General features: G+C 45.8%; 1 protein-coding gene across 2 annotated transcripts in view; it reads right to left on the bottom strand.

Moving 5' to 3' along the window:
• SLCO3A1 (solute carrier organic anion transporter family member 3A1) overlaps positions 1-24864 on the bottom strand; it is a 677321-nt gene that overhangs the window by 136857 nt on the left and 515600 nt on the right. For both annotated transcript variants that reach the window (XM_069625078.1, XM_069625077.1), the window contains exon 4: positions 4782-5045. In XM_069625078.1, the coding sequence (XP_069481179.1) occupies positions 4782-5045 (264 nt within the window). The remainder of the gene's footprint in view (positions 1-4781; positions 5046-24864) is intronic.

Raw genomic sequence — 24864 nt, forward strand, 5'->3', positions numbered from 1 at the left:
CTGGGGTTTCGTCTACCAGATTCTATGTCAAGCCCCTGGCTCTTTGGTGATACACAAAGGAAGAGAGGTAAGCCCTGCCTAGGGACATTTTCTCATTTGACATAAACTGTTTCTAGTTTCTCTATAAAGCGGTGGACAGTCTTCAGTTAGTGCCCTGATTTGGTTATGGAATAGCTTGCGTTGCTGCTGTTTGTGTTCAGGCACACACTAGCTGTCTAAATGGAAACCTTAACATGGGTTCTTCATGTCACACACGTCAAATGCAAATTGCTGAATGCCCTCCTGAGTGGGAGAAGAGCTTGTGTATTTTAGCATTCCAGGCAGACTATACAACTGGAAGACTGCCAGTGGCATAAGGATGCAATTACAATGTATTTCTGTTGTGGAAAAAAGTCCTACAATGATTAAGGAAATAATCTCTTTGTGACGCTTTGGACATTGGCATCCATTCAATGATAGTTTGTTACTTTGGTGGAAATTTATCTAGTGCTAATGCTCCTTGAAGAAAATGGGCCATTGCCTCTCATACTTGAAGGCTAAAGAATGTTTTCAGTTGCTAAGACGTGTTTAGATTGTCAGCTCTCCTTAATGGAGCAATTCTAAAGGCTGTTAAATTGATGATTTGGAAGAATTGTAAACCTTTGTGGCATTTTTTGAAGTCTTCTTTGGGGATGCTACCTGTCATTATAAAGGCCTCCTAAAGTTCAAAACTATTGGCAGTGAAGAACGCAGGGAGATGGTTTGTGAGAAAGGGCTTAAAGCTTGAAGTGGTTTTTAGGCATGTTTACACATATTCTGAATCCTTAGCCATCCAGTGAGGCAAGCAACTGATAAAGAGTTTACAGCCTTTTAGGGGCTCTTTTGGAGGGGTTTTACTCGTGTTTATAGTGTGCTTTCCAATCTGTTTTTTGTGCTGGATTGCTTGTAGAATGCATTGCCTTTGTGGTGTAGTCCTTTGTTTCTGTCTCCTTTTCCCTCTCCTCCCATCTTCATAGCATTTGGCTGAGGCAGTCTGGTGTGTCTGTCCTCTGTTTTAGGAGTCTTTTATTACTGGTTTGCCCAGCCTTCCTAATAGTACTCCATAGCCATCCTGTGCTGCAAGCAACTTGTACAGAGTTTACAGCCTGTTTGGGGTTCTCTTGGAGGGGTTTTCCCTGTGTTTATAGTGTGATTTCCAATCCATGTTTTGTCCTGGAGTGCTTGTAGAAGGCACTGCCTTTGTGGTGTAGTCCTTTGTTTCTGTCTCCTTTTCCCTCTCCTCCCATCTTCATAGCAATTGGCTTAGGTTTCCTCAGCCTCTTTCCCTCTCTATTTCCTTTCCACTGGCCATCTCCATAACCCACTCCCGCCCACTGCATCCTTGATAGGGCCTTCCATCTCCAGGAAATACTTATATAAGGGAGCCCCAGGGCAACCTTGGCCAGGCAGGCGGTGAAGGGCCAGAGGCAAAGAGCATCTCACCTCTAGGCAGCTCCCGTTGCCTGTTTGCCCCTGTTCACCCACGTACGCCTGATGGGACCCCCTACAGCTACATCTGATATGGTGGTACAGGCAGGAAGGAGTACAGCCATTACTGTGCTCGGGTAAAACCCTAACACTCCTACCTTACTACCACCTTCTCTTAACATTATGTTGTCCTGCACTGTGCTCTTGGATTTGCTATTGCAGTCAGAAGTAATGTGAAGGTTAGCCTATGCCTAACATTTACAAGAAATGTGAAGTTTATCCTATGTATTGCATTTTAGAAGAAATGTGAAGCCTATGTATTTTATTTAGGATATATGTGAAGGCTAGCTCTTGCTTTGCACACTATAGATTTAGGTGGATAGCACTTTCACTGAACTTAGATGGACATATGAATATAGCCAATGTATTGCACTTAGAAGTTATTGAGGGTAGCCAATGTGTTGCACATAGAGGAATGGTGAAGACCAGCCCATGCCTCAAACACAATTTAGATTTATGAGGATAACATAAACACTGCACTTAGATGAAATATGAAGACAACCAATGAATTGCAGTCATACAATTTTTTTAGGGTAGCCAATGTGTAGCACATAGAGGAGCTGTGAAATTAGCCTATGTATTGCACCTAAGAGAACTTGCAAGGATAGCCAAGGTATTGCAATAAAACTGTGAAGATTAGTCAATGCATTGCACTTCGAAGAATCATGACGATTAGAATCAGTATAACAACTCAGAAGTATTGTGCAAATAACCAAGGTATCACACTTTAGAAACATTGAGAGTAGCCAATATACTAACTTCCCCTGCTCCTGCACCTGTCCCGCATATCTCTCAAGTACCACATATTTCCTACGAGCCAGCCAAATGACATGCATAACACACAAAACACACATGCAACATAACAAACATCCCAAACAATCCCTGACACTGGACCTCACCCCCTCTGGCTACAACAAGCCATTCCACACAATGATAAATCACTTTGAAAACCTTCCTCGTGGTTCTGCAAGCATCAACAGAAGAACACAGCTATCCTATCCCTCTTCCATCACTAACAGACTACTCCCTCTTTCTTAAAGAGCCACATGAGGGCCTGGAGACTGTGTCAATGGTAACAGTGCACAGTATATGACAATTTAACATAATATAACATTTTCCACAAGACTGAAAACCTCAAGCACTACTGCAACCTAATGTAATTAAAAAATGACATTACCTATGTCCTATACTTTGTTTACTCCAAGAGGCAGGGAAGTGAACTTGATCAGCTTCTGTAAATATCGGCATGCCGTGAACATCACTCTGTCTCAACTGAAAGCCATCACACAAGTCCATATCTTTCCATATAAAACTCACGTGATAGGCATATTTGTGATATATGAAAGAGATTCTGGGCTTTAGCTGCTATAGTGAGCATTCAAAAGCACCAGTAAGTGTGCATGTGCAAGGGGCACTACAGTGACAAAGTTAACAAGTGGCACGTAACTATGCATCACAATGCTATCTCTACGCCGATAGAAGAGATCACAATGATGTAGAGATCTTGAGACGTCTTACCAAATGGGGATCTGGGTTTCAGTGCTTTAAGAAGTTGGAAATGTCTTTAAAGACACAATGGACTGCGGATCTTGTTACAGATTTTGAAAGCATTTATGAAACTTGCCCAACAAGAGTCAAGCTGGACACATTCTTTATCACGCAAACAGTTTGGAAGACTACAAGTGAAACATGGAGGAGCAGTGGGTTATCATGTGTGTCAGTCAATGGGGAGTCATGTGAGGCTTCTTTTAATTACATGCATAACTGGTTGATGTACAGAATGACTTGGAGATGTGCAGAACAGCTACAAAGCAGACACTAGAAGATACATTCAGGGTTTATATTTTTTGTCCCCAGCCTCCAATTCCAAGGACAAGGGGGACACCTTTGCACCCTCAAATGGCAAAATATCAAACAGGGTGAGTAAGGGGGATACCATGGCAACTACCACTCTCCAGGGTTGGTATTTTGCAACATATGTGACCAAATTACCCCAAAGGCCAAATCACCCATGCAAAATTCAATCGTATTGGTCATTAGGTCAATTTCTATAAAATGTGGTGTGTTTAATGGTGAAAGAATCAATGCAGAAAGGGCAACACAAAGATGGAAGAAGCAATGGGTGACAAGGACTTGATGAAAGGACTGGGAGAACATCCTGAATGTACATAGAATGTGAATGGTGGGATATAGGCCGTAAAATGTCCTGTACAGAGCAACAATTTGGAAAGACGATACCTTGAGGAGGTGCTCAACACCTCTGAATCATGCACGGAAGTTATGGATTCTGTGACAAAGACAGTGGTGGGGTAATCAATGTTTACTTGTATTGGACATTTTGAAGGGCCAGTGGTGTAGAAAGTGGAAGAGGCTATCTCAATTGTGAAGCCAGGTAATTGGAAATGGCAAAGCCTGCATTTTGGCCCACCCACTATACAGGTTTTCGAGCTGTTGAGAAGGACCAGTGGCAAAGCTGATTTCTGCAGCACCTGCTACTCATCTAAGTAAACTTTGTAGTAACCTGCCTCGGGAAATGTCAAGACGGAAACATTATTTGGATATGATGGTCCGAGCTAGGAATTGCGATGTACATTCCAATCAATAAATTAATTCCTAAAGTTCAGAAGTATAATGTTTAACATCAAGGTTGCTTCACCTAATTTGGGAAGAGAATTTATAGTGCATTTGAATGAATAATGCAGAGATTCAGATACCATCCTTTCTCAGAATGACTGTGGGCCTCATTACCCGGAGGGCGGTGGACCAAGGTGCTATTAGCACCTTGGTCCATGCCGGTAAAATACCGGCACCGCCTTGGTGGAAAGGGGAATTTCCGCCCTATTCCAAGGTTGGTGGGGCAGTAATTCCCCCTTCCCCCATTGCCCTTCCCCAGTCCCATTTTTGCCCCATAGGGCATAATGGGAATGGGGAAGGTGCTAAGTACGGTACCGCAAATTGCGGTACCGTAATTAGCTCCCTGGTCCCTTTGCGGGTTGGTTTTTAACGCCTGCAAAAAACAGGCGTTAAATTCTCCAACCCGCAAAGGGACCTCGTAGTAAGGCGGCAAGGGTTTACCGGTACCAGTAAAATACCGGTACCGGTAAACCCTTACCGCCTACCGGGTAATGAGGCCCTATGTATTCAAGCTGTGACATTCAGTATAATGCACATGCAGGCCTTGACATTCTTAACATTGGGTTAGAACATTTGAAGATTAAAGCAAGCAATGATCTGACTCACACAGGAAGGAATGTTAGTAACTGAAGTATCATCACCTTTCAGCTGCTCCAAACAGGATGCACCTTCATCCAGCTCCAGGGGGTGCTTTAGCACCCCGTTGGTAGGCTTGGCTCTTTCGAAATCACTGTCGGGAAGCATGGTTTGCTCACTCTCGCAGGAGGGGTCCATGCTCGGGGTCAGGGACTGTGGGAATCCAAACATCAAAAGAGACGAGAAGAAGAGTAAGGCACCACAGAGCAGGAACCCTCCCCACCAGGCACCGATCCACCGGGGGTCATCTGGCGTGATATCAAGCTTACCTATGGACATCAAGGCAACATGTTAACTTTGTCAGAAGAAAGACTTTGTTATGTCAGCACAACAACACACACAAAAACATACAGGAGAAAATGCTTCAATCTTGGAAAACATGAAATTGCATGAAATAACCTTATTCTGTTTTGCCAAATATATTTAAAGCATCAAATTAAATACATCACATTCAGGCTCATGACAGCTGTTTGATAAGAATTGAGTTATATACATTTCATAACTATTTATACAATTAGTTGCATTATTTATGTGCTTTATTTACACTTATTTGCATTATCTCTTTGCTGGACTATAGACAACATAACACATTTTTTAAACACTTGAGTTGAAATAAAACCTTGACCAAAATAAATAAATGTCCACCAACATAGTGTAGCAGGGATCTGTAACATCCAAAATAAGGGGAACAGGAAATAATATCACTGCTGCTCTGAAAAAACGATATTAATATATATGCAAAACAAGTACACGTGGGGAACATATTACATTTCACCAACAGGACACAATTTAAGTTGTATCAGGATCATGACCACTTGTGTGTTTTATCAAATATTTAGTCAATACAAAAATATTCTCACCTCAACACTTATAAAGACAATGATAAACAGCAAATAGACGAAGTACAATACATTACATTTATCAAGGTGCTCAACAGGTTAATACATTCCCAGTGTCATCTAATGTATACATCTGTCCATTCATAATTTACTAAAGCCACAAATTATTGTAAATTGCAAAATCTAATGATCAGGGTCCATGTAATAACTCTTTATACGTAACCCATAGCGGTTATCATACAAGGACCCACGATCATACATGAAGTGGATTGACTAGGAAGCATGAACATATAGGCCCTCATTATGAGGTTGCTGGTAGGCTGCCAGTAGTACCGTTTCCACCGCCCAGCTCATCGGTTTTGCCGCCCGATATTCAGGCAATACCGGGATATTATGGGCGGCGGAGGAACAGTAATTTCCCATTCCCGAGTCCCCTGGGACGCCATGGGAATGGCGACACTGAAGCACCGGCACCGTTATTAACGGTGCTGGTGCTTCAGAGATTTTTCTGCAGGTAGGGGCCTGAACTACTGGCAGATCAGGCCTGTTGGTAGTTCACAGCCCCTACCCGCAGACACGGAGTGAGCCGGTCCAAAAAAGGTGCAGGTAACAGTTGTTACTGGTACTTTCTTCCAGGCCAGCTCACTCCTAATGAGAGCCATAGTCTCTACCCTTATGGAATCTGTTCCATCATAAATGTCAATTAATGGCATATTCCAATCAATGACACCTGCTGAGAATCGCGTCCCTTTTTTCCATTCACTCGACCTTCTCCAGGACCAACCACTTTTCAAATCAGTTTATGTGCCCCCCTGTGTATTTTAGATGGCAAATCTTGATCATTTTGCCATGGTCAAGTGAAATTATTTTTGCATTGAATAAATAGTTTGTAAAACAAACAATTGTTCATGGCCCTGATTCCATGAACATTGTGTTCAGTTGGTTAAACGTTAATATATTCATCATCAGTGCTTTTTTGCATGCAGGGGAAATGTACCAGACGCCTAGGAAGTACAAGGTGCTTGGTGGCTAAATTGCTTTTGCATACTGGGTAAAGATGTGGTTGAGAACATTAAATCTACTATAAATGTATGTTATCATTCCAAACCAAAACCAGGAAGGGATCAGTAACGCTAAACATATCAACTTGCTTTTAACTTTGCAAAAATAGTGCAATTTTCAAACAATTTGAAAATGCATGTCCTCTGTGCAAGCACACCTGCCAAATACACTTGGACATAGATTGGATGAGACAGAATGTCTTTTTAGAAGAGGTAAAACATTTAGGGTGGGGCTTGCTGACAAATAGTGCAATCCAGATACATTTTTAGAATGGCCAGAAATATGCAAAGAATATCCCATGCAATGTGCAATGAAAATGTTTCACATAGATGTTCATTGTGTCAGATTTGCGTCTCTTCGTGCAGGTCTTCATTACACGATGCTGCGCCATCACGCCACACATCTCTTGCTGCTCCTGGTGCCAGAGGCCATTGTCATGGCCTAGCTCCCCGTTATTTCCCACCCTGCTTACCCTTTAAAATGTGTATAGGGTTTTCCCTTCCCCCACACTTCATCAGGCCTGCTTCCGTGAATGACCACTGTGCCCTCTACAGTTGGGGGAATTGAGTCGGGAACTGGTTTCGCCTCTTCCCAACTCCTTTCATGAAGGACAGACCCATGACCCCCTTTATTTCTTCCTAACAGGAGAGACCACATCACACACATTTCTTAAATCATGAATCCTTTGTAGAGGAGCATCTGAATGCCTCTTCAGGAAGTCCCGCCCCCATACTTCCTATGTGCTGGAAACCAGAAATCATGCCATGCAGGGCACCAGTGATGGAGCCTATTCCACTGAGAGTCTTCAAGAAAAGGTATCCATTGAGAAAACCCTATATGATGCACCCCCGCAGAGATGACAATCTCTTGTAGGAGATCCCCGAAGGAATATGAAGATGAGAGAAGGAGAAGTTGGTGACATCACAAGAAGGGAGCATGGTGCACTGAGACGAATGGCTGAAGAAAAGGATGTATGGACCATATGGAATCTGATGACGAAATAAAGAATAAAGTAAACTTTCATATGCGCATTGAAGATTGCACGTGTGAAGAGCACTGCAGAAAATGCAAGTCGTTTCATAACTGTACAGAGGCAGCAATGCAAGTAGACTAAATTATCTTAAAGGCTAGCTATACGTAGTGAATAGACTGCAGCCAGTGCAACCATTGTATAGAAGCTGGACATCGGTGCCACATGCTTAGTAAGCTCAGACCCATGGAGAAAGAAAGATCGGAAAGCTGTGTCGCAGCAACAAGAAAGCTAAGAGCATGGAAAGGCCTGGAAGAGCAGCCTGGCCTGGTGTCAAAGGATGGAGCGACCAAGAACTGGTTATTTATCCTTGAAGAACAGTAGGTGTGAGACCTGAATCATCTCTTGTTAAGGGGCAAAGAAAGAACACCATAGGTGTCAAGTTTGTTCAATTAATACAATTAAATGCTAGAAAATGAGCCGAACAACAGTCTTCTGTCACATGGACTATGGAGAGAAATAGAAGATGGCCATGTGGCTTTAGATTTGAGATAGTGTGTGCTTGTACTCCCATATATTCTCAGGAGCAAGGATACTTTGCAAGGCCAAGTTCAAAGACAATCTGAATGGCAGACAGAATGAGCGATGAGAGATGTTGGGCTAATTGGATGGGAAGACATGGTCAAAGACCACCCACTGACACCTGGGATACTAGCTTACGTGCTGCTAGTGAGCCGAATGTTCCAGAAGGGTACATGTGTGCCAACCAATTATCGAGGTCCATATAATGAAGAACCTTATATTTTGAGAGCCAATGATATACCGATTATCTAATAACTGATGAAGATGACTTGCACTAGGGGTGGGCATAAGTTGTCCACCTGACTGTAGAGACCCAATCACAACCCAATCCCTTATAGAAAGTATACTTAGATGTTCCCTTTGAGCGTATGACAATACCCCTTAGGTTTCTCTTATTTGCCCGGTAGTATGATGTCATATATGACTAATTCTTAGTATATAATTATGTTTTTTATATGATTTTGCATTGAGAGCTTGAGCAAACGTCCGTCGATGTGTGTTGTAACTTCCTGTTTAGAGAATTGATATTAAAACAGTGGGATGAGACTTTGCCAACTTCCTGAGTCGCTCTGATTATTTGGTGTGAGACTTATTCTGCATCGCAGCCTTTGCATGACATGTTACTGATTAAGGACCCCTGGGTTCACCTTCCTTTTTTGTCATTATTCTGCAACCCTTGCCTCATTCTTCTTGGACCCTCCCTGCTCATTTAAAGCTATACCGTACCAATTAAACTCACCTTTAACAGGTCAAGCCTCCAGGGATGTCATTTCACCAAAATTCCAGGGGTAGCGGAAGTGTCATCGCATGATCCTTGACTTCTGATGACATCATGGAAATTGCTGTCATTTGACCCCACTCCCGAGTGACATTAAGGCAAGTGATGGCACACAACCTTTCACCACATTTCACCCCTTAACAAAACAGGAAGTAGCATCACATAGCATTGTTCCTCAGTACACTAAGAAAATATGGTTACGATAGCACTGTAAAATGATTTACATTTCATACAAGAATGGATCACCATATGTAGCATTAATATCAGTGTGAATAGGCCCATATTACCAAATTACTTTGAATGTAAGCAGACGTCCAACACAACAAGCTGGACGTTTGTACATCACTCGGGCTAAACTGTAAACAGACAGAGCATCTCGAAGAGGCCTAACACCCAAAGCTCAGAAATCCAGTGCCTGACACGTGTCTGGCCACAGACTGGAAACAGCAACTGACCAACACAAGTCCAACCAGAAAACGATGGTCTGGAGGATTGCCCAGAGCTGTACCAATGGTTATGAATGATTGGAAACCTTCCAGCCATCACCTTTCCGTTCTGTTAGAACGGAGATAGAGGGGAAGGATGTTTTACAGGTCTCAGTAATTGCATGTTTTTTTAATTTTAAAATGTAAACAACAGCAGCAGCTCTATGACATCACCCCTTGAAAAGGCCCAATTTATTATGTCCGTTGGTCCTTTATATCTTGCTTAATGCCAGCCTCCTCCAGCTTCTAAGCACTGGAACAGGAACTGAACCCATGTTGCACTAAATCCTCTTGTTCCCAAAGTAAGTGTGTTGCCCCTGAGCTATCCTTTCAAATATATACATTTGTGTTGCTTGTGGAAGCAACAGATGGTTTACTTCAAAGACTCAGGGCAACTTCATGTAAATTAATTATCTCACCTTATATCTATCTACATTGTGCCCGTAATGCAGGTCTGGCAGATCTGGGTCAGACCACACAGTGCCCAGGCAGGATTGGTGGTAGAAGCCACTGGGGCACACCACTCTCATCACAGGTCCAGTGGCTCACAAAGCAAGCAAAGCAGACAATGAGAAATTTGCGTTCATGCTGTGCTGTCACTGAGTACTGCAGGCTGCTCTTACCCCCTCCCAGCTAGCTAGCCCTAGCCCCCACGCCCTTCCTGTTACTACAGTACTGAGTATGAGCTGCACAGACAGCCCCACCTCTGAACCCAACCATGCATGCATTCTTCACTAATGGACTGCCAACCTGTCAGTGATGGCTGCCTCTTGTTTTTTCCTGTATCCCTGCAATTTCTCCAGCTAATGAAATCTAGATTGCCAGTGAAAATGTTGTGGCATATTTAGCTGCATTTACAACCACCTTTTTGAGGTGCAACACAGATATCTGCTCTTGGCACTGCCTCTTTGTTCCGTGGCACAGGGGTCGTAAAGACAGGTCTAGAGGTAGCAGAGGGGGAGCCAGGGGTATCAGCTGCTACCCTTGGCATCCCGCAAATGACATCCCTGCAAGCTTCAGTGCTGTAAGGCCATGAGTGTGGTGATTGGTGCAGCATGAACGCTTATTAGCATAATGTAGCTTAAGATGTGGTGACTGGAACACTAACATTTGAGTGGCATGACATGATTCACTTGAACAATTTTCAGGGTGTTTACGTCCACGTGCTTCATTGAAAATATCTCTTCCCACTATTGACAATCTGATGCCATAATTAATGCAGTGTGACATTATCGGTCACCTTTTTGTTGAGGCATAGGAAAGGATACAAAATGTACTGAAAACGAACCTTTCAGACAGATATTATTATCATCAAAATAGAGAAGAACAAGGATAAACCACCTCATTTGTCCAATATTTTCTGTTTAAATTAATTCGACTGGACTCTTGTTTTTTTTTTGTTTTTTGTAGGTTATTTATAACGTATTTAATACCCAAAGTTTCCAAGCGCAGAACCGTAATACACCTGAGAAGCAGCAGATTCACCTGGTGCCTGCAGCAGTGAGAAGGAACAGAAGCAGAAGCATGGGACGTGTACCACCTAGGGGTGAGTGCCCGGCACTGCACCCAAAGGAAAACAAACAACCCCATAGCAGCAGCCTGAACCAAGCACACATGCACAATAGGAGCAAGGTGCTGACTGTCTGGCCCAACAAAACAAAAACAAAAAAACACACGGGACTTTGACACCCACTAGAGTAGCAAAAAGGGAGGAGCCCACCAGACATTAATCCAAGCAGGAACAGCAGCACTAGAGAGTGGCCACAAAAAGGGTCACAACTACAACTGCGGCAGGTGACAAACTAAAGAGGTGAGCCTGCAAGTAGACATCATGTCAGAAGGACAGCAGGTTGCAAGTTCCCACAGCCCCGAAGCCTCAAGAGAATCCCCTGAGCCCGCAGGCCATGCGACCTGAGAGAAACACGTGGCGCGACTCCGCCCAAGGAGCATTCATGATGACAATTGACCCATATGCAGAGGGGGCAGCCATTCGCTGAGAACTTTGGCTCCAGCAATTTGAGCTACACATCAAATCCAAGAAATTCATCACAGAAGAAGAGAAGTACACACTCCTCATGCTTAATCTAGGCACGCTTGCACTGCAGCTCTTCAACACATTACCAACCCGGGTCCAAGAGGACGACTACCAGGCTGCGAAAAGCGCACTGAATGGAAAATTCCGTCCGCAACTGAATCGTGACTATGAGCGGTTTCAGCTGAGCTTAGCAAGGCAATGGCCTGCAGAAACAACAACTTCCACTCGAGAATTCGTAAAATAGCCATAGGCTGCGAGTTCCCCAATGAGGAGTTCGCCATGAGACAGCAGGTCATCCACGTAATCCTGTCTGAGAAGCTCCGGAGAGACATTTTATCCGAAAGAAACATTCCACTGGACCGCATTCTCGAGATGGGGAGCCAGAGAGAAATAATGGAAACTCAGCTAGCCGTGATGGAAACAGCTATCAGTCATCTGCCAATGGACACACAGCCAGAACCAGTGTCAGTCAAAGCAGTCAACAGCAAAATACGTCCACCAGGGGGAAACCGCACTCACTCAATGCAGTCAGCGGCAATCAAGGATCATGCAATTGGTGCAGAGGAGCATGGCACTGCAATGAACCCTGCCCAGCAATCAGAGCCACGTTCCGGAATGTGGAAAACTCAACCTCTTTTCTTCAGTCTGCTTCAGCGCTGGCCCCTGAAGAGAATGCCCAGAAACCCCCTTGCAAGAGTGACATCATCCAAGAAGCAGTCGGCAAACAAACTGCAAATCCAAAGCAGTCGAATGCAGAGTGCACACAAGCAGCAGTGGAAGCGAAGCGAGAGGGGTTCAGAGGATTAATCACCCGAGGGACGACACACAGGGCACCACAAACCGAGAGGGTACACCTCATTTGGGCATTAGTGCCTCACAAAAAAGTTAAACAGAATGACATGGAAATCCCAGCCAACTTGCACGGTGCTCAGGAATGGCACTCCGACCAGAGTGATCCTCGGCACTGGAGCAACAGCCAACATCATACCGCTCACCAGACTCTCGGCCATGCACACAAAACCCATGTTGCAGCACAAGACAGTTCATTTGTACGCTTATTGGAGCAAAACCCCTGTCCCAGTAAAAGGATCATTCAAGGCGGACATTGTGTACAATGGAAAAGCCTGAAAAACTAGATTATACATAGTGGACGCCAGCGTTGAGACCCTACTAAGCTGTAGAACAGCAGAGAAACTGTGGATCGTCCATTTTGCCCTCAAGCTCCGACAACCAGAGTTAGACAACATCATTGAGAAACAGCCAAAACTCTACAAAGGCATCGGCTGCCTGAAAAACAGGACGGTGACACTCCACATCGACCCAACCATCTATCCAAAAGCAGTCCGCATCAGAGGGTGCTATTCCATCTACGTGCAACCGTCGAGGAGGAACTAAAACAAGTGGAAGATCTCCATATCATTGAAAAGACCTCATGACTGAACCCCTGGGTTTCCCCGATGGTAGTTAACAAAAAACAAGCAACCGAATGCATTCCAGATTTGTATTGACATTAGACTCCCAAACCTGGCCATCTGGCATGAACGTCACATTATGCCAATAATCGATGAACTGATTGTCGACCTAACCCAGGTGACGATGTTCAGTAAGCTGGATCTCCACTGTGGCCACCACCAGATCTGGCTGGCGAAGGAATCCAGGTGTATATAACAACTTTTTTGTCGCACCTCAGATGGTACTGCCAGCTGAACTTCGGCATCTCATCAGCGGCGAAAGTCTACCAACACAAAATTTAAAAAAAAGTCCTGCAAGACCTGCCAGAGTCAACAAACAAGGAATTATATCCTGGTCTATGGTGCCTCCAAAGAAGAGCACAACTCATGGCTAGCTGCAGTTCTGGCGCGTCTAGAGGAATCCAGCCTCAGCCGACACGCCGAAAAAAACAATTTGGCAAAACAGAAATCTCATTCTTCGGCTATGTTATTAAAGGTAAAGTTGTAGATGTCCAGAATGCCCGCCCACCAACCATCGTGTCAGAAGTGTCAGAAGTGTGGAGCTTCATGGGTATGGTATCCTATTGCAGCCGCTTCATCCCAGATCTGGCAACCATTGCAGCCCCACTTCGACAACTGACATGGAAGGACGTCCCCTGTACCTGGGGGGCAGTACAGGAAGAGCCATTCCAGAAAATCAAAGCGTCCTTGCTGTTCAACACACTGATGACGTTCTTCAACACTGCACACAAAACAGAACTGTTAGTCGACACCAGCCTGGTGGGACTAGGGGCTGTATTCACTCAAATAGACCAAGAGGGGAATGCACACCCCATAGCATTCACCAGCCAGGCGCTGACCAGCACAGAACAGAGTTATGCCCATATAGAGCATGCAGCCCTAGCCATCCTGTCGGGGTGCCGCTACTTCCAGGTCTATCTGCTGGGGAACAACACAACAGTGTACACAGACCACAAACTCCTGGTCCCCATCTTTAAGGGCTCTGCCCCACATCCACCAGCCAGGGTCGAGCACTGGATGCTACAAGTTCAGCCCTTCGACATTGACGTAGCATACCGCTCGGGAAGCAACAATCCAGCGGACTACCTTTCCCGGCACCCCCGTCCAGCAATGCTGGTGGAACAAGATGACACCCAGGAGACAGATAAGCACGTGTGCCATGTAATCGCATGCGCCAGGCCAAAGCAGATGAAACTATAAGAGGTCATCAAGGAAAAAGAGAAGGACTCATGCCTCCAGCGAGTCCTGGAGTCCATCCTTTCTGGAAACTTGAAGGACCTGCTAGCAGCAGCAACAAACAGGATGGCGGCAGCCCAATAGATGCTGCAACACCTACTGGGGGTGTGACATGAGCTGTCAGTGCCCACCAAAGGAGTCATACTGAAGGGACACTGAATAGTGTTACTATCAGCACTGGAGGAAAGAACCCTGTGGTTAGCTCATGAAGGGCATCAGGGCATCACCAAGACTCAAGACTTCCTCAAATCAAGAGTGTGGCTGCCAAACATACAGGAAAAAGTAATAGCACTAGTAAGCGTGTGGGCATCCTGCCAAGCAACGCAGTAACCAAGCCGCCAGTACCCATCGCCTGCCCCCCCTCGGAGCCAACAAAAGTGGGACGTGATCAGTCTGGATTTCTGTTCGGTAGCCAACAAGGTGTATCTGCTGGTCACCATCGATGAGTTCTGCAGATACCCTGAAGTCGAACAAGTCTGATCAACAGACGCAGCCACAGTCATTACAGCATTGGAGAAAATGTTTGCGGTGCATGGCATACCTAACAGAGTCAAAAGCGACAAGAGGTCCCCAGTCAAAGGGCGAGAGCTGCAGAACTTTCTAAACAACCTAAACGTTCATCACCATCATATCACCCCCTACTGGCCCCAGGCAAATGGGGATGCAGAGTGCTTTATGGCCTCTTTGAACAAAGTGATCTGCATCGTGAAGGAGCAACGGAACCAGTGGTTGCCAGAAGTCTATCGGTTCTTGCAGATGTACCAGCAGACACCTCACTCATCTACCGAGGTCAGCCCAGCTGCCTTAATGTTTGGATTCCCAGTTCAAATAGGACTGCTAACACACAACAGCTGGACTGCCCATGAGCCAGACCAGGGCGTATAGTGGAACCCAGAGAGCCATCACCAGTGACATCGCCCCAGGGGACAGGATACTGGTGAAGAACAGAGAGCCCTGGACTAAGCTAGCACTCCCATATGAATCAAAACTGTGGGTAGTCACGAAAAATACCACGGAATGGTAATAGCCCAACGAGAAAACGAGTCGGTAACGGGGAACCTGTCCCACTTCCGGCGAGTGTCAGCTACCATGTGGGAAGAAGGTCCCTCTCCAGCAGCGCCACCACCAGCAGGCCAGGCCGACCCGCATATGACACCACGGCAGTCTTGCAGCCGGGAAAGGGAGGAAGAGACCGTCGGCCCAGCAAGGGATTCTTCAAGCATGGCCATCCCTGAACTAGAGCATGTGGCGCCATCCCCCCACAGACCAGAGGGCATGGCATCAAAGTACGTGCTGAGAGAATGCCCGCAGGCATCCACGAGACTGAGAGGCTTCATCCTGCACAGCGTTTACCATCAAACAGTAAGCCCGAGTGGCAATGCCACCTGATGTGACTGCACCACTGTTTCATGCGACCTGCTTTATTTTCATTTGTCGTGTAAGTTGGGGAGGGGTGTGTTATTAGGAGGAAAGGACCCAGAGGTGTCCTGACGTTGCAATGTCAGGACGCAAGGATATGGAAATAAAAGACCTGACTGCCTGCGAAAACAGGACAGTCGGAGTAGTAAAGCCAACAGTGTGTCTGTGTCGTTTGTGCTCCCCACCCCTCTATGCTGCACCCAGCTGGCGCTTGGGCCCAACAATACGATCACCACAGTAACCATACAGTTGCACAGACCATACTTCATCTTTTATGTGCGGGTCATTTCAGAGATTACCTTTAGGAAATGTCAATAATTACAACCATAAACGATTTAAAGTCTGATGATAGATGGAAAATAACTTACTTTGCTTCCAGCAACTTACGTTCTGTTTGGTCCCAATGTACTATCAGCAATTTAAGAATGATGCGTGTTCCGGTTCCTGTAGCCTTTTGTCTCTTGTTACATGGCACAACATTTGTTAAACATCTTCCTGTGTTTAAAATTCCGTTTGTTAAAAAGAGGTCACCCAGGGGATAAACGTATACTTTAAAGAGAAGGTAGGATAATGGTGAGATCTGGCATTGCACATTAGAGGCGTTTATAGTGGGGACTATGAGGGCTATAGTCCTCGGTCTTTTATTTTACAGCCCCAGACAGAAGTTCGGGGGCTACAACCACAAGGTTAGCTAGCCCCGAGTCCCGACAGTCCCCACATTAGCGTAGCCCCGGATCTTTTTCAGACCTAGCAACACCCCTGTTGCACATGGACGTATAATGTATGGTGCTGCTCTACTCAGATTTCAATGCACTCATGTGTCACATTCCCTAAAAGGAATGAAGGAAAAACAAAGGCTCACCTTAGCGCTTCCTTTCCAGGACAGTAGACTCAATAATGTGTCAAAGGCAAAGTATTGAAAATAGATATTAGTACATTTCATCTCCGACAGGCCAATTGAGAATGCCAGGCGTTATTACCACCAGTGTGCATACAAGATGGGTGTTTCACAACCTTATGTCATACACTTTGAATCGAAGTCTAGCACACACACACACGCACACGCACGCACACACACTGCTCCTTGCATAATTTCTTTTTTAAAAATCTTTCAATATCTTTTCATTCAATCATGTTGTATCAATTCATTATACATTGAGTTATTGCAGGCACCTCCATGCCCAAGTTTCAAGCTGCACACTCTTCTTCAGGTGCTGTTAAATCAATATTAATTTACTCAGTTGTTAGATTACAATTAAATACTAACACACACCTCAGTGCAAACAAAACTCACCAAGCTCCCTCTCAGTCTGTGCTTGGAGACCCCTCTTTAAGCACCCCCCCCACCATCCTTCTCTTCCTTTCCTATTTTCTCCCCTAACTAAGTCGCCAGACAAGTCCGATCTATGAAAGCCTCATCAAAACAGGTTCATCCCTGTTCCTCCAAAACCATCAAGGACCACATTGACACCCTCGCTCCTGCCCTTGCTGATTTTTGCAACCACTCGTTTGCCTCAGGATCCTTCCTCTCCCCTCTGAAGCACTCCCTTGTGCATCCTCTTCTCAAGAAACCCACAGCTGATCCTTCCTGTTCGGCAAACTATTGCCCGATTTCCATTACCCCCTTTCTGGGCAAACTCCTGGAAAAGCTGGCCATCTCTCAGCTTAACCTTCATTCAGACACTGTTGGTTGTCTTCATGACCACCAGTCTGGCTTCAGAGCGGCCAGAAGCATGGAAACTGCTCTCCTCAATATCCGTGAAGATTTGCTCTCCAACCTTGATTCTAACATTCCCTCTGTCCTCATCCTTCTTGATCTCGCTTCTGCCTTTGACACGGTCAACCACACCATCCTGCTCAACCGTCTCCGTGATAATCTGGGTATCACTGATCAGGCTCTGGCCTGGCTGACCTCTTTCCTCTCTGATCGACCCTGCCAGGTCCAACTTGGGTCTTTCCTATCATCTATCTTCCTCTCCACCTGTGGGGTTCCCCAGGGGTCTAACCTCTCACCCTGGCTTTTCAACCAATACCTGGCAACTCTTGCTCACTGCATTGCCATTTTCTGCTCAAATTTCCAGTGCTACGCTGATGACACTCAACTCATTTTCCGGCTGCCCTCGGCCACCTCCTCTCCCTCTCTCATCTCTGACTGCCTAACTGCCATTCAGAATTGGTGTGCCGCCAATGATCTTTGTCTGAATGCCAGCAAGACGGAGATCCTCCTCATTGGCACACCATCTCCATCCTTTTCCCTCACTCTCTGGCCGGCCTCCCTTGGCCCTTCTCCTACCCCTACCTGCGAGGCTAAAAACCTTGGCATCATCTTTGACTCCACACTTTCCTTCTCGGCCCATATCTCTGATGTCTCTAAAAAGTCAAACTTCCGACTGCACCTCCTCAGAGGTATTCTGCCTTTCCTCTCCTTCCCCCAGAAGCTCATGGTATCCCAAGCTCTGGTTCTCTCTAGCTTGGACTATTGTAACAGCCTCTTTCTAAATCTACCTGCCTCTACTCTCCGCCCTCTACAACTTATCTAGAACAGGACTGCAAGACTTGTCCTTGGCCTCAAGCCCTGGGATCGTATCTCTCCAGCTTTGAAATCTCTCCATTGGCTCCCAGTGGATGCAAGGATTAAATTCAAAACCCTCTGCATTGTCCACAAGGCTTTCTGGGGCCTGGGTCCAAAATACCTTCAGCTATCCCTCCGCAAATAGCTCCCCTCTCGAGCTCTTCGCTCCTCTACCTCCGACTCCCTCAGGGTCAGTCGTTTTTCAAAGAAACGAGCTGTGGGTAGATCTCTATCTTCGGCTGGGACCTCCCTCTGGAACAGCCTCCCTGCCACTCTAAAACTTGAGGAGAACCATCTCCGGTTCCGGAAGCACCTCAAAACCTTCCTCCTTACTTCTGCCTTCGCTCCCTTTCTCCCCTGCTGATCTGCTCTATTGGCACTGTGCACCTGGCCACCCTCTGTCCCCTGAGCCCAGGTACCTGCTCACCCTGCCACCTTCCTGCACTGCCTCCTGGCCACCCCTTGCACTGGGGACTGTATCTGTACACATACAGCCCCCCCCCCATTTTTCTTCTTTTGTGCACTTATTCAGACTTACCAGTCTGCTCCCTTAAACACAGCACTTGCACTTGCTGGCTGCTCTATCACAGTTTGCCTCAATTTTCTATTTATTTTATTTATCTGCGCTCCTCGGCTTCTGCACTTTCCACTCTCCCCCTTCCATGCACTTTTTCCCTTTTTCCTTTCCCATGCACTTGCGTGTTCTCAATGTCACTGGGCCGAGTATGATCGTTTTTATGTTGTACTGTGTTCTCCCCTGTTCCCGTCCCTTGCCTAGTCGCGCTCTGAAACACTTGTGTACGAGCGCGATACAAATAAAATGTCATATCATATCATAAGTAGATCAAGCTATGATCACTTCATCTTGCTTCCAAAATGCCTCACTCATATTACCCAGAAATCGCAATCATGCGCATAGTGGACAGACTACTCTCATTCTGAGTCTTTCTTCTAACTACAAGGACATATTTTAAAATAACTTACAGTGCATGCCATAACAGACTCATAGTTCTTGCATTCCAAACAGTGTGCACTATTTCATTGAGCTTACCTTTCACAACTTACATTTTAAGGACTCATTTTGGTGCAATTAACAATGTAATGTTCTAAAAGTTCTAATCTTTATTGTCTATAACATCCACTTCCTTCAATCTATCTAAAATATTTTTGGTGTGTTAGAAAATATGGCAACCAGAATCCTTTACAGTTTACTTGAATAGCAAATTGTCCAGAGCAAAGGGGACATTCTCCACAAGTCACTTGTTTTGAGGTTTGAGAGGTCCCCTTAGCATGGATAGTTTGTTTTATGAGTCAAGTTAAAACAATCAAATCGTTTTTATGCTCGAAGTATACGCTAACATTTGAAAAAATACCAATCCAGTTTAACAACTCTGCAAAAAAAAAAAAAAACAATCTTTTATTTCAGCCTCAAAATCATACTCGTTGGGCCTCATTGCAAGGTTGGAGGTAGCCTTTCTGGTTTTACCGGCAAGGCTACCCCAAACTCGCATCTGGCTCCGGCACCCGCGAAAGGGGAATCACTGGGCCATTCCGACCTCGGCGGACCCGGTAATTCCCCTTGCGCCGGTGCCGGAGCCGGTAAGTCCTCATTACCATTTGAGCCCCCATAGGGCTCAATGGGAATGGGGAGGATGGTAGCAGCGGTACCGTTTATAACGGCACCGTTGCTACCATCATGTTCTGCTTGCGGGTGCCGGTACGGCCACCAGGTCAGACCAGGTGGCTGCAAGAGCATCCGCAAGCAGAAGTCCTAGTATGGCGGTACGGTAGCAATGGTGCTGGTAGCGATCCGGCGCTGTTGTTGCTGTACCGCCATACTCCTAATGAGGCCCATTGTCAGCAAATTCATGTCATAGCGATATTCATTAGAAGATACAATAGTAGAGGTTTTACCAGGGATGGAGTCATGGCCTTTCAACTTTTTTCAAATGAAAGGGATCTCGATCCTCAGGGGGGCCTCCAGCAAAGGCGCCCATGTTGCCAGTCAGCAGTTTTGTAATACGGAAATATATGGGGCTTAACATGTGCTGCATTTCTGGCGCCTTTCCGGCCATCAATTCCCACGGGATGTACAGATGTGTTATCACCTCCTTGACTTGTAACACTGGTTCCTCTGCATCAGCCATTTGTTTACAAAGAAGGGTTTATAGCTATAGATTTGTTGTGTGCCCACACAGACCACCCTTTGCTGATGGCAGCAGTGTTTGTAAATGTGAACCAGGCTGGTTGGCAGGACCTGAAATATTTACTAGTGAGGTTTGTCCTGGGCACTTGGGTCATATGATCTTTCAAAACCTTACATTGCAATGCACAAGCTATGATCTTGACTAATGGCATTCGCTACAAACCGTTCCATCTTGAAAGCTGCACCAGATAGGAAAGTGGCACCAGACAGGGGTGCCCTTAAGAGCTCTTTCAATTTTGTTATGGAACCATTGGCTTCAACATTTAGACACAAAGTGGAGTTTTGTAGATTGAATGTCTGCTGTTGAGTCCTTTGAGTCCTTGCTAAGTGCGGATGACATGGTTCCCCCAGTGGAAGATCCGATTGAGGTAAGGGGCACACTCCTGGAACAAGCAGGGGAATACTCAGAAATGCTGTACTATTACATTAACAGGGTAAACCTGAGGCCATGCCAATTTCAAAATCATGCTTAAGCATTGAAAGGACTCTGACCTTCCAGAAAGGAACACACTCACCTGGGAATACACATAGTACATGATGTAAAGAGACTGGTGTTGACTAACCTGTTTAGGGTGCTAGAGTAGACAAAGACTGGCATCTTGAGATAGGAATGACTAAATTCGACCCTGCTGGGCAAAGGTTAACAGTTTTAGGATAGGCCTCTAACCTAGCATTCTGTATTTTCTGCAGGCACTGCCCTTGCCCACACGAAGAGAGATATCAATGTTGTTGAACATATTTTAAAAGCTTCCTGTGGTAGGAGAGGGAGTGGTCTTGGGTTCCTGAGTGCCCCCCCCAGCGGAAGCAGATACATGCATCTGGTCGGTGGCAGATCTGGATCGCCACCTGAAATACGCCCAACAGCAAATAGTCTTTGAGGGCTGCTGGTTCCCTGTTAGTGTACTACATTAGAGCCAATCCGAAACAATTGCTGTAGGGAATTGTAGGCCGACACATGGGTATCTCTGGCACGTGCACTGGCACTGCCCCAGGCCTATGCAATTCTGGGTAGATGTGTTAGAGAGGGTGAACTGTGTGCTACATGGTGATCTCAATGTGGCCACATTTCCTTGCTGGAGCCTGTATCATTGCCTTTACTCTTCCCTGGTGTGCTGTGTCTACACATCTCCCCTGTAGCACTCCCCAATGTGCGTCCCACTTGCTACAAAATGATCCTTGAATGGTTACATAAATGGTAAATCCTGCTTTATTCTATAAATCATCCTTTTTGTGCTTAATTATAAGCTGATGCTTTAATTGTTACCATTGTTTTTTCTTTTCCTGAATAAGATTTCTAATGAAAACCCAATTAAGGTGGGAGGCTAAAGATGTGGGTATCCTTGCAGCCTCACCACCTCCTCAATATGTGGCCAAGCGAAGGCACTCACTGTTCCCAGTGTTGGGCCTCAATGGCCTCCTTAGTAGAAAAACCATGCTGGTTGAAATCTGCACAAAGTACCTGCTGGTTACACGAAGACTGTGCCATGCTGCTACACAGCAATGGGTCCTTCCAGTGGAAGTAACTGTGATGGGAACAAGAAAGCCCAGGTGGTGCCCAGTCATGTGGCTGCCATGGCCTGTCAGCAAGAAAGCGTGGGTAGACCCTGCTCCAACACCATGGGGACAGACAGCGGAGATGTTGGTAGTCATCAGATGGACAGAGATTCAGAATGATAATGAGTAATGGCCAACAAGCCCAACACTTTGCTGTGGTCAGAGACAGCGAGCGCACATGTGACATAATGTGAGCTTCTGACAGAGACCTTCACTTGCTGGGCCAACACAATATGAATAACCCTTACACCTATGTCTTTATGACCAATTAGTAAATGGTCTTTCCACATTCCCCAGGGTGGTTGGCTTGTCTCCCTTGGGAGAATGCATCTCTCTCAGCTGACACTGGACTTCCTTTCCATGTTCTCCCAAATCGTAGGAGAACAGGGTTTGCAAAGTGACTTACTGGGCCTCATTACGACCCAGGCGTTGGACCATGGTGCTAATAGCACCATGGTCCATGCCGGTAACTTACCGACTCCGCCATGGCGGAATGGGGAATTATCACCCCATTCCGAGGTTGGCGGGGTGGTAATTCCCCATGCCGCCATGGTCCTTCCCCATTCCCATTTTTGGCCCATAGGGCTCAATGGGAATGGGGAAGGCGCTAATTACGGCACCGTAAATTACGGTGCCGTAATTAGCTCTTAGGTCCCTTTGCGGGTTGGTTTTTTAACGCCTGCTAAAAGCAGGCGTTAAAGTGCAACCTGCAAAGGGACCTCGTAATCAGGCGTTAAGGGCTTAACGGCGCCAACACCTTTTACGGCGCCGTTAACCCCTTAACGCCTGGGTTGTAATGAGGCCCACTCTGGGGAACTGGTGCATTCATGTTTTCCTCTACACACTAGAGGACCTCACAGAAGCTGAATGCCTGGTATTGTAGTAGAGAATGAGTGTACAAGAAAGTAGCACTGATAGCATCTTCGTGAGAGGAGGGCCTGGTTACACCTCCTACAGAAGCTGCAGTTTCCAGATAGGAAAGGACATTCAAGTAGTCCTTTGTCAAGAACCTGGGGAAGTCCACAATTATATACTCACATACTGATTCGCAAGCGGTACGTTTTATTTTGTAATGCCTTCTTTAGAAGTATTGCACTACATAACAAATCACAAATGCCTCCTTCCTCTACACCCTACTAGATGACCAGTAACTGAGTGACTCACTAAGAACAGGAGAAAGACCTATGAGAGAGAAGCAGTCATTTACTGTAAGGTCTTCTCCCTGAATCTGTCCCTTCAACACAGTGAAGAGCCACTCTTATCAATTTCTCCTGATTCCTGAAATGGGGGCCTGCACAAGAGTGAAAGTAAAGGTGCTGGCCAAGCCCTGTTAACAACACTTCATCAAATGCCTGACGCCTCCTGATGATGTCACTGCAATGCAACGGAACAACCAAACAATAAGACCAGTCAGGCTTAGCCTTGTCTCCACTTTCAAGATCTCTGAGAGAACCCTGTTTTGTTACTAGACTTAGCCCTTGGCTTCCAGACTTTGTGGGCTGTCTAGTCCCATTGCCATAGAAAATATACACATTAACTTATCGTTAGCCCAATGTGGGCCGTAAGATGAACAGGGGATGAGTTGCAGCAATCCGTGCCAACCACTGTCTTACGGTTACAGATGGGAACCACTGACAGCATGGGGGCAGTCGCCCACAGTACTCTCTCCCTCTTGCAGTATCGTTGAATCGCCCCTGATAGGGAGTACATCTGCTAAGAAAAGAGGACCTCTACATAGTGCGACCCTGACCAGCCCTATCTTGGTGGAGGAGACAGAAGACAACCTGAAGACCTTGGATTAGCAGAGGTCACATTGTGATACACGTAGGAAGGTGGAAGGGGAAAACCACCCAATGATAGTTAAGTCCCTACTTTAGGGGGTGCTTAAACAACTAAAAGAAAATAATGAAAGTATAGGTAAATTGCAGGACAGAACAGGAGGGATAGCTACAGAGGGAGATCAGAACTCTGCCCTTGAACTGGTGAAATAGGCCTGGGAATAAGACACAGCATGATGGCAACAGGGTGATGTGGGTGAAGTTATCATTCTAGGTGAAAGTTCGAACTCTAGTGCACTGCTGAATTCGTTTTAAAATGAAAGATACAAAAGGGGAAGGCAAAGATGGCATTTGAGCAAAGGTCAGAAGGCAGGTATTTCTTTAGGGGAATTCTCCTTTTCAAGCACTATCCGAGACTCAGTCATCACACTGTTGAGCTCCCAGTCATGAGTTTTGTTGTAGAGACTATTCAGCATCATGCAAGCTCCCATCTATCCTTACCGGTGAGGTATCAAAGGTTTATTGTTTGATTAAGGACATAGGGGGTCATTCCAAGGTTGGAGGTAAGGGATTACGGGCACCGGTAAGGGTGCCGATGCCGGTAATCCCTTACCTTCGTATTCCAAGGTCCCTTTGCAGGTCCTTCCTTACCTCCTGCTTTTAGCAGGAGTTAAGTACGGAACCTGCAAAGGTACTACGGAGGAAATTACGGTACCGTAATTTACGGTGCCGTAATTACCTCCTTCCCCTTTCCCATTGAGCCCTGTGGGGCAGAAATGGGAATGGGGAAGGGCAAAAGGTGAGTGTGGAATTACCGGTCCCTCCAACCCTGGAATGGACCATTCACCATGTCGGATTTGGGACGGTTTCGGAGGCAACCATGGAGCTAATTACTCCATGGTTAGCTCCAAACCCGGAATGAGGTCCATAGTTTCAGTGTTATTCCCGGAGTATGTGTAAAAGGATGTGCCCATTTATACCATGTGTCAAAAACAGCTGAGCAGAAAAGATAACTAGTAAAAACTTAGCCAAGGACAGGAGTTACGGCATAGGACTGATAAATAGCAAACAAGGACAAGATGGAAATAGAGTGCAATGAT

This window comes from Ambystoma mexicanum, chromosome 11 (assembly GCF_040938575.1).
Source record: "Ambystoma mexicanum isolate Mex_15411 chromosome 11, UKY_AmexF1_1, whole genome shotgun sequence".
In the NCBI taxonomy this organism is placed as follows: domain Eukaryota; kingdom Metazoa; phylum Chordata; class Amphibia; order Caudata; family Ambystomatidae; genus Ambystoma; species Ambystoma mexicanum.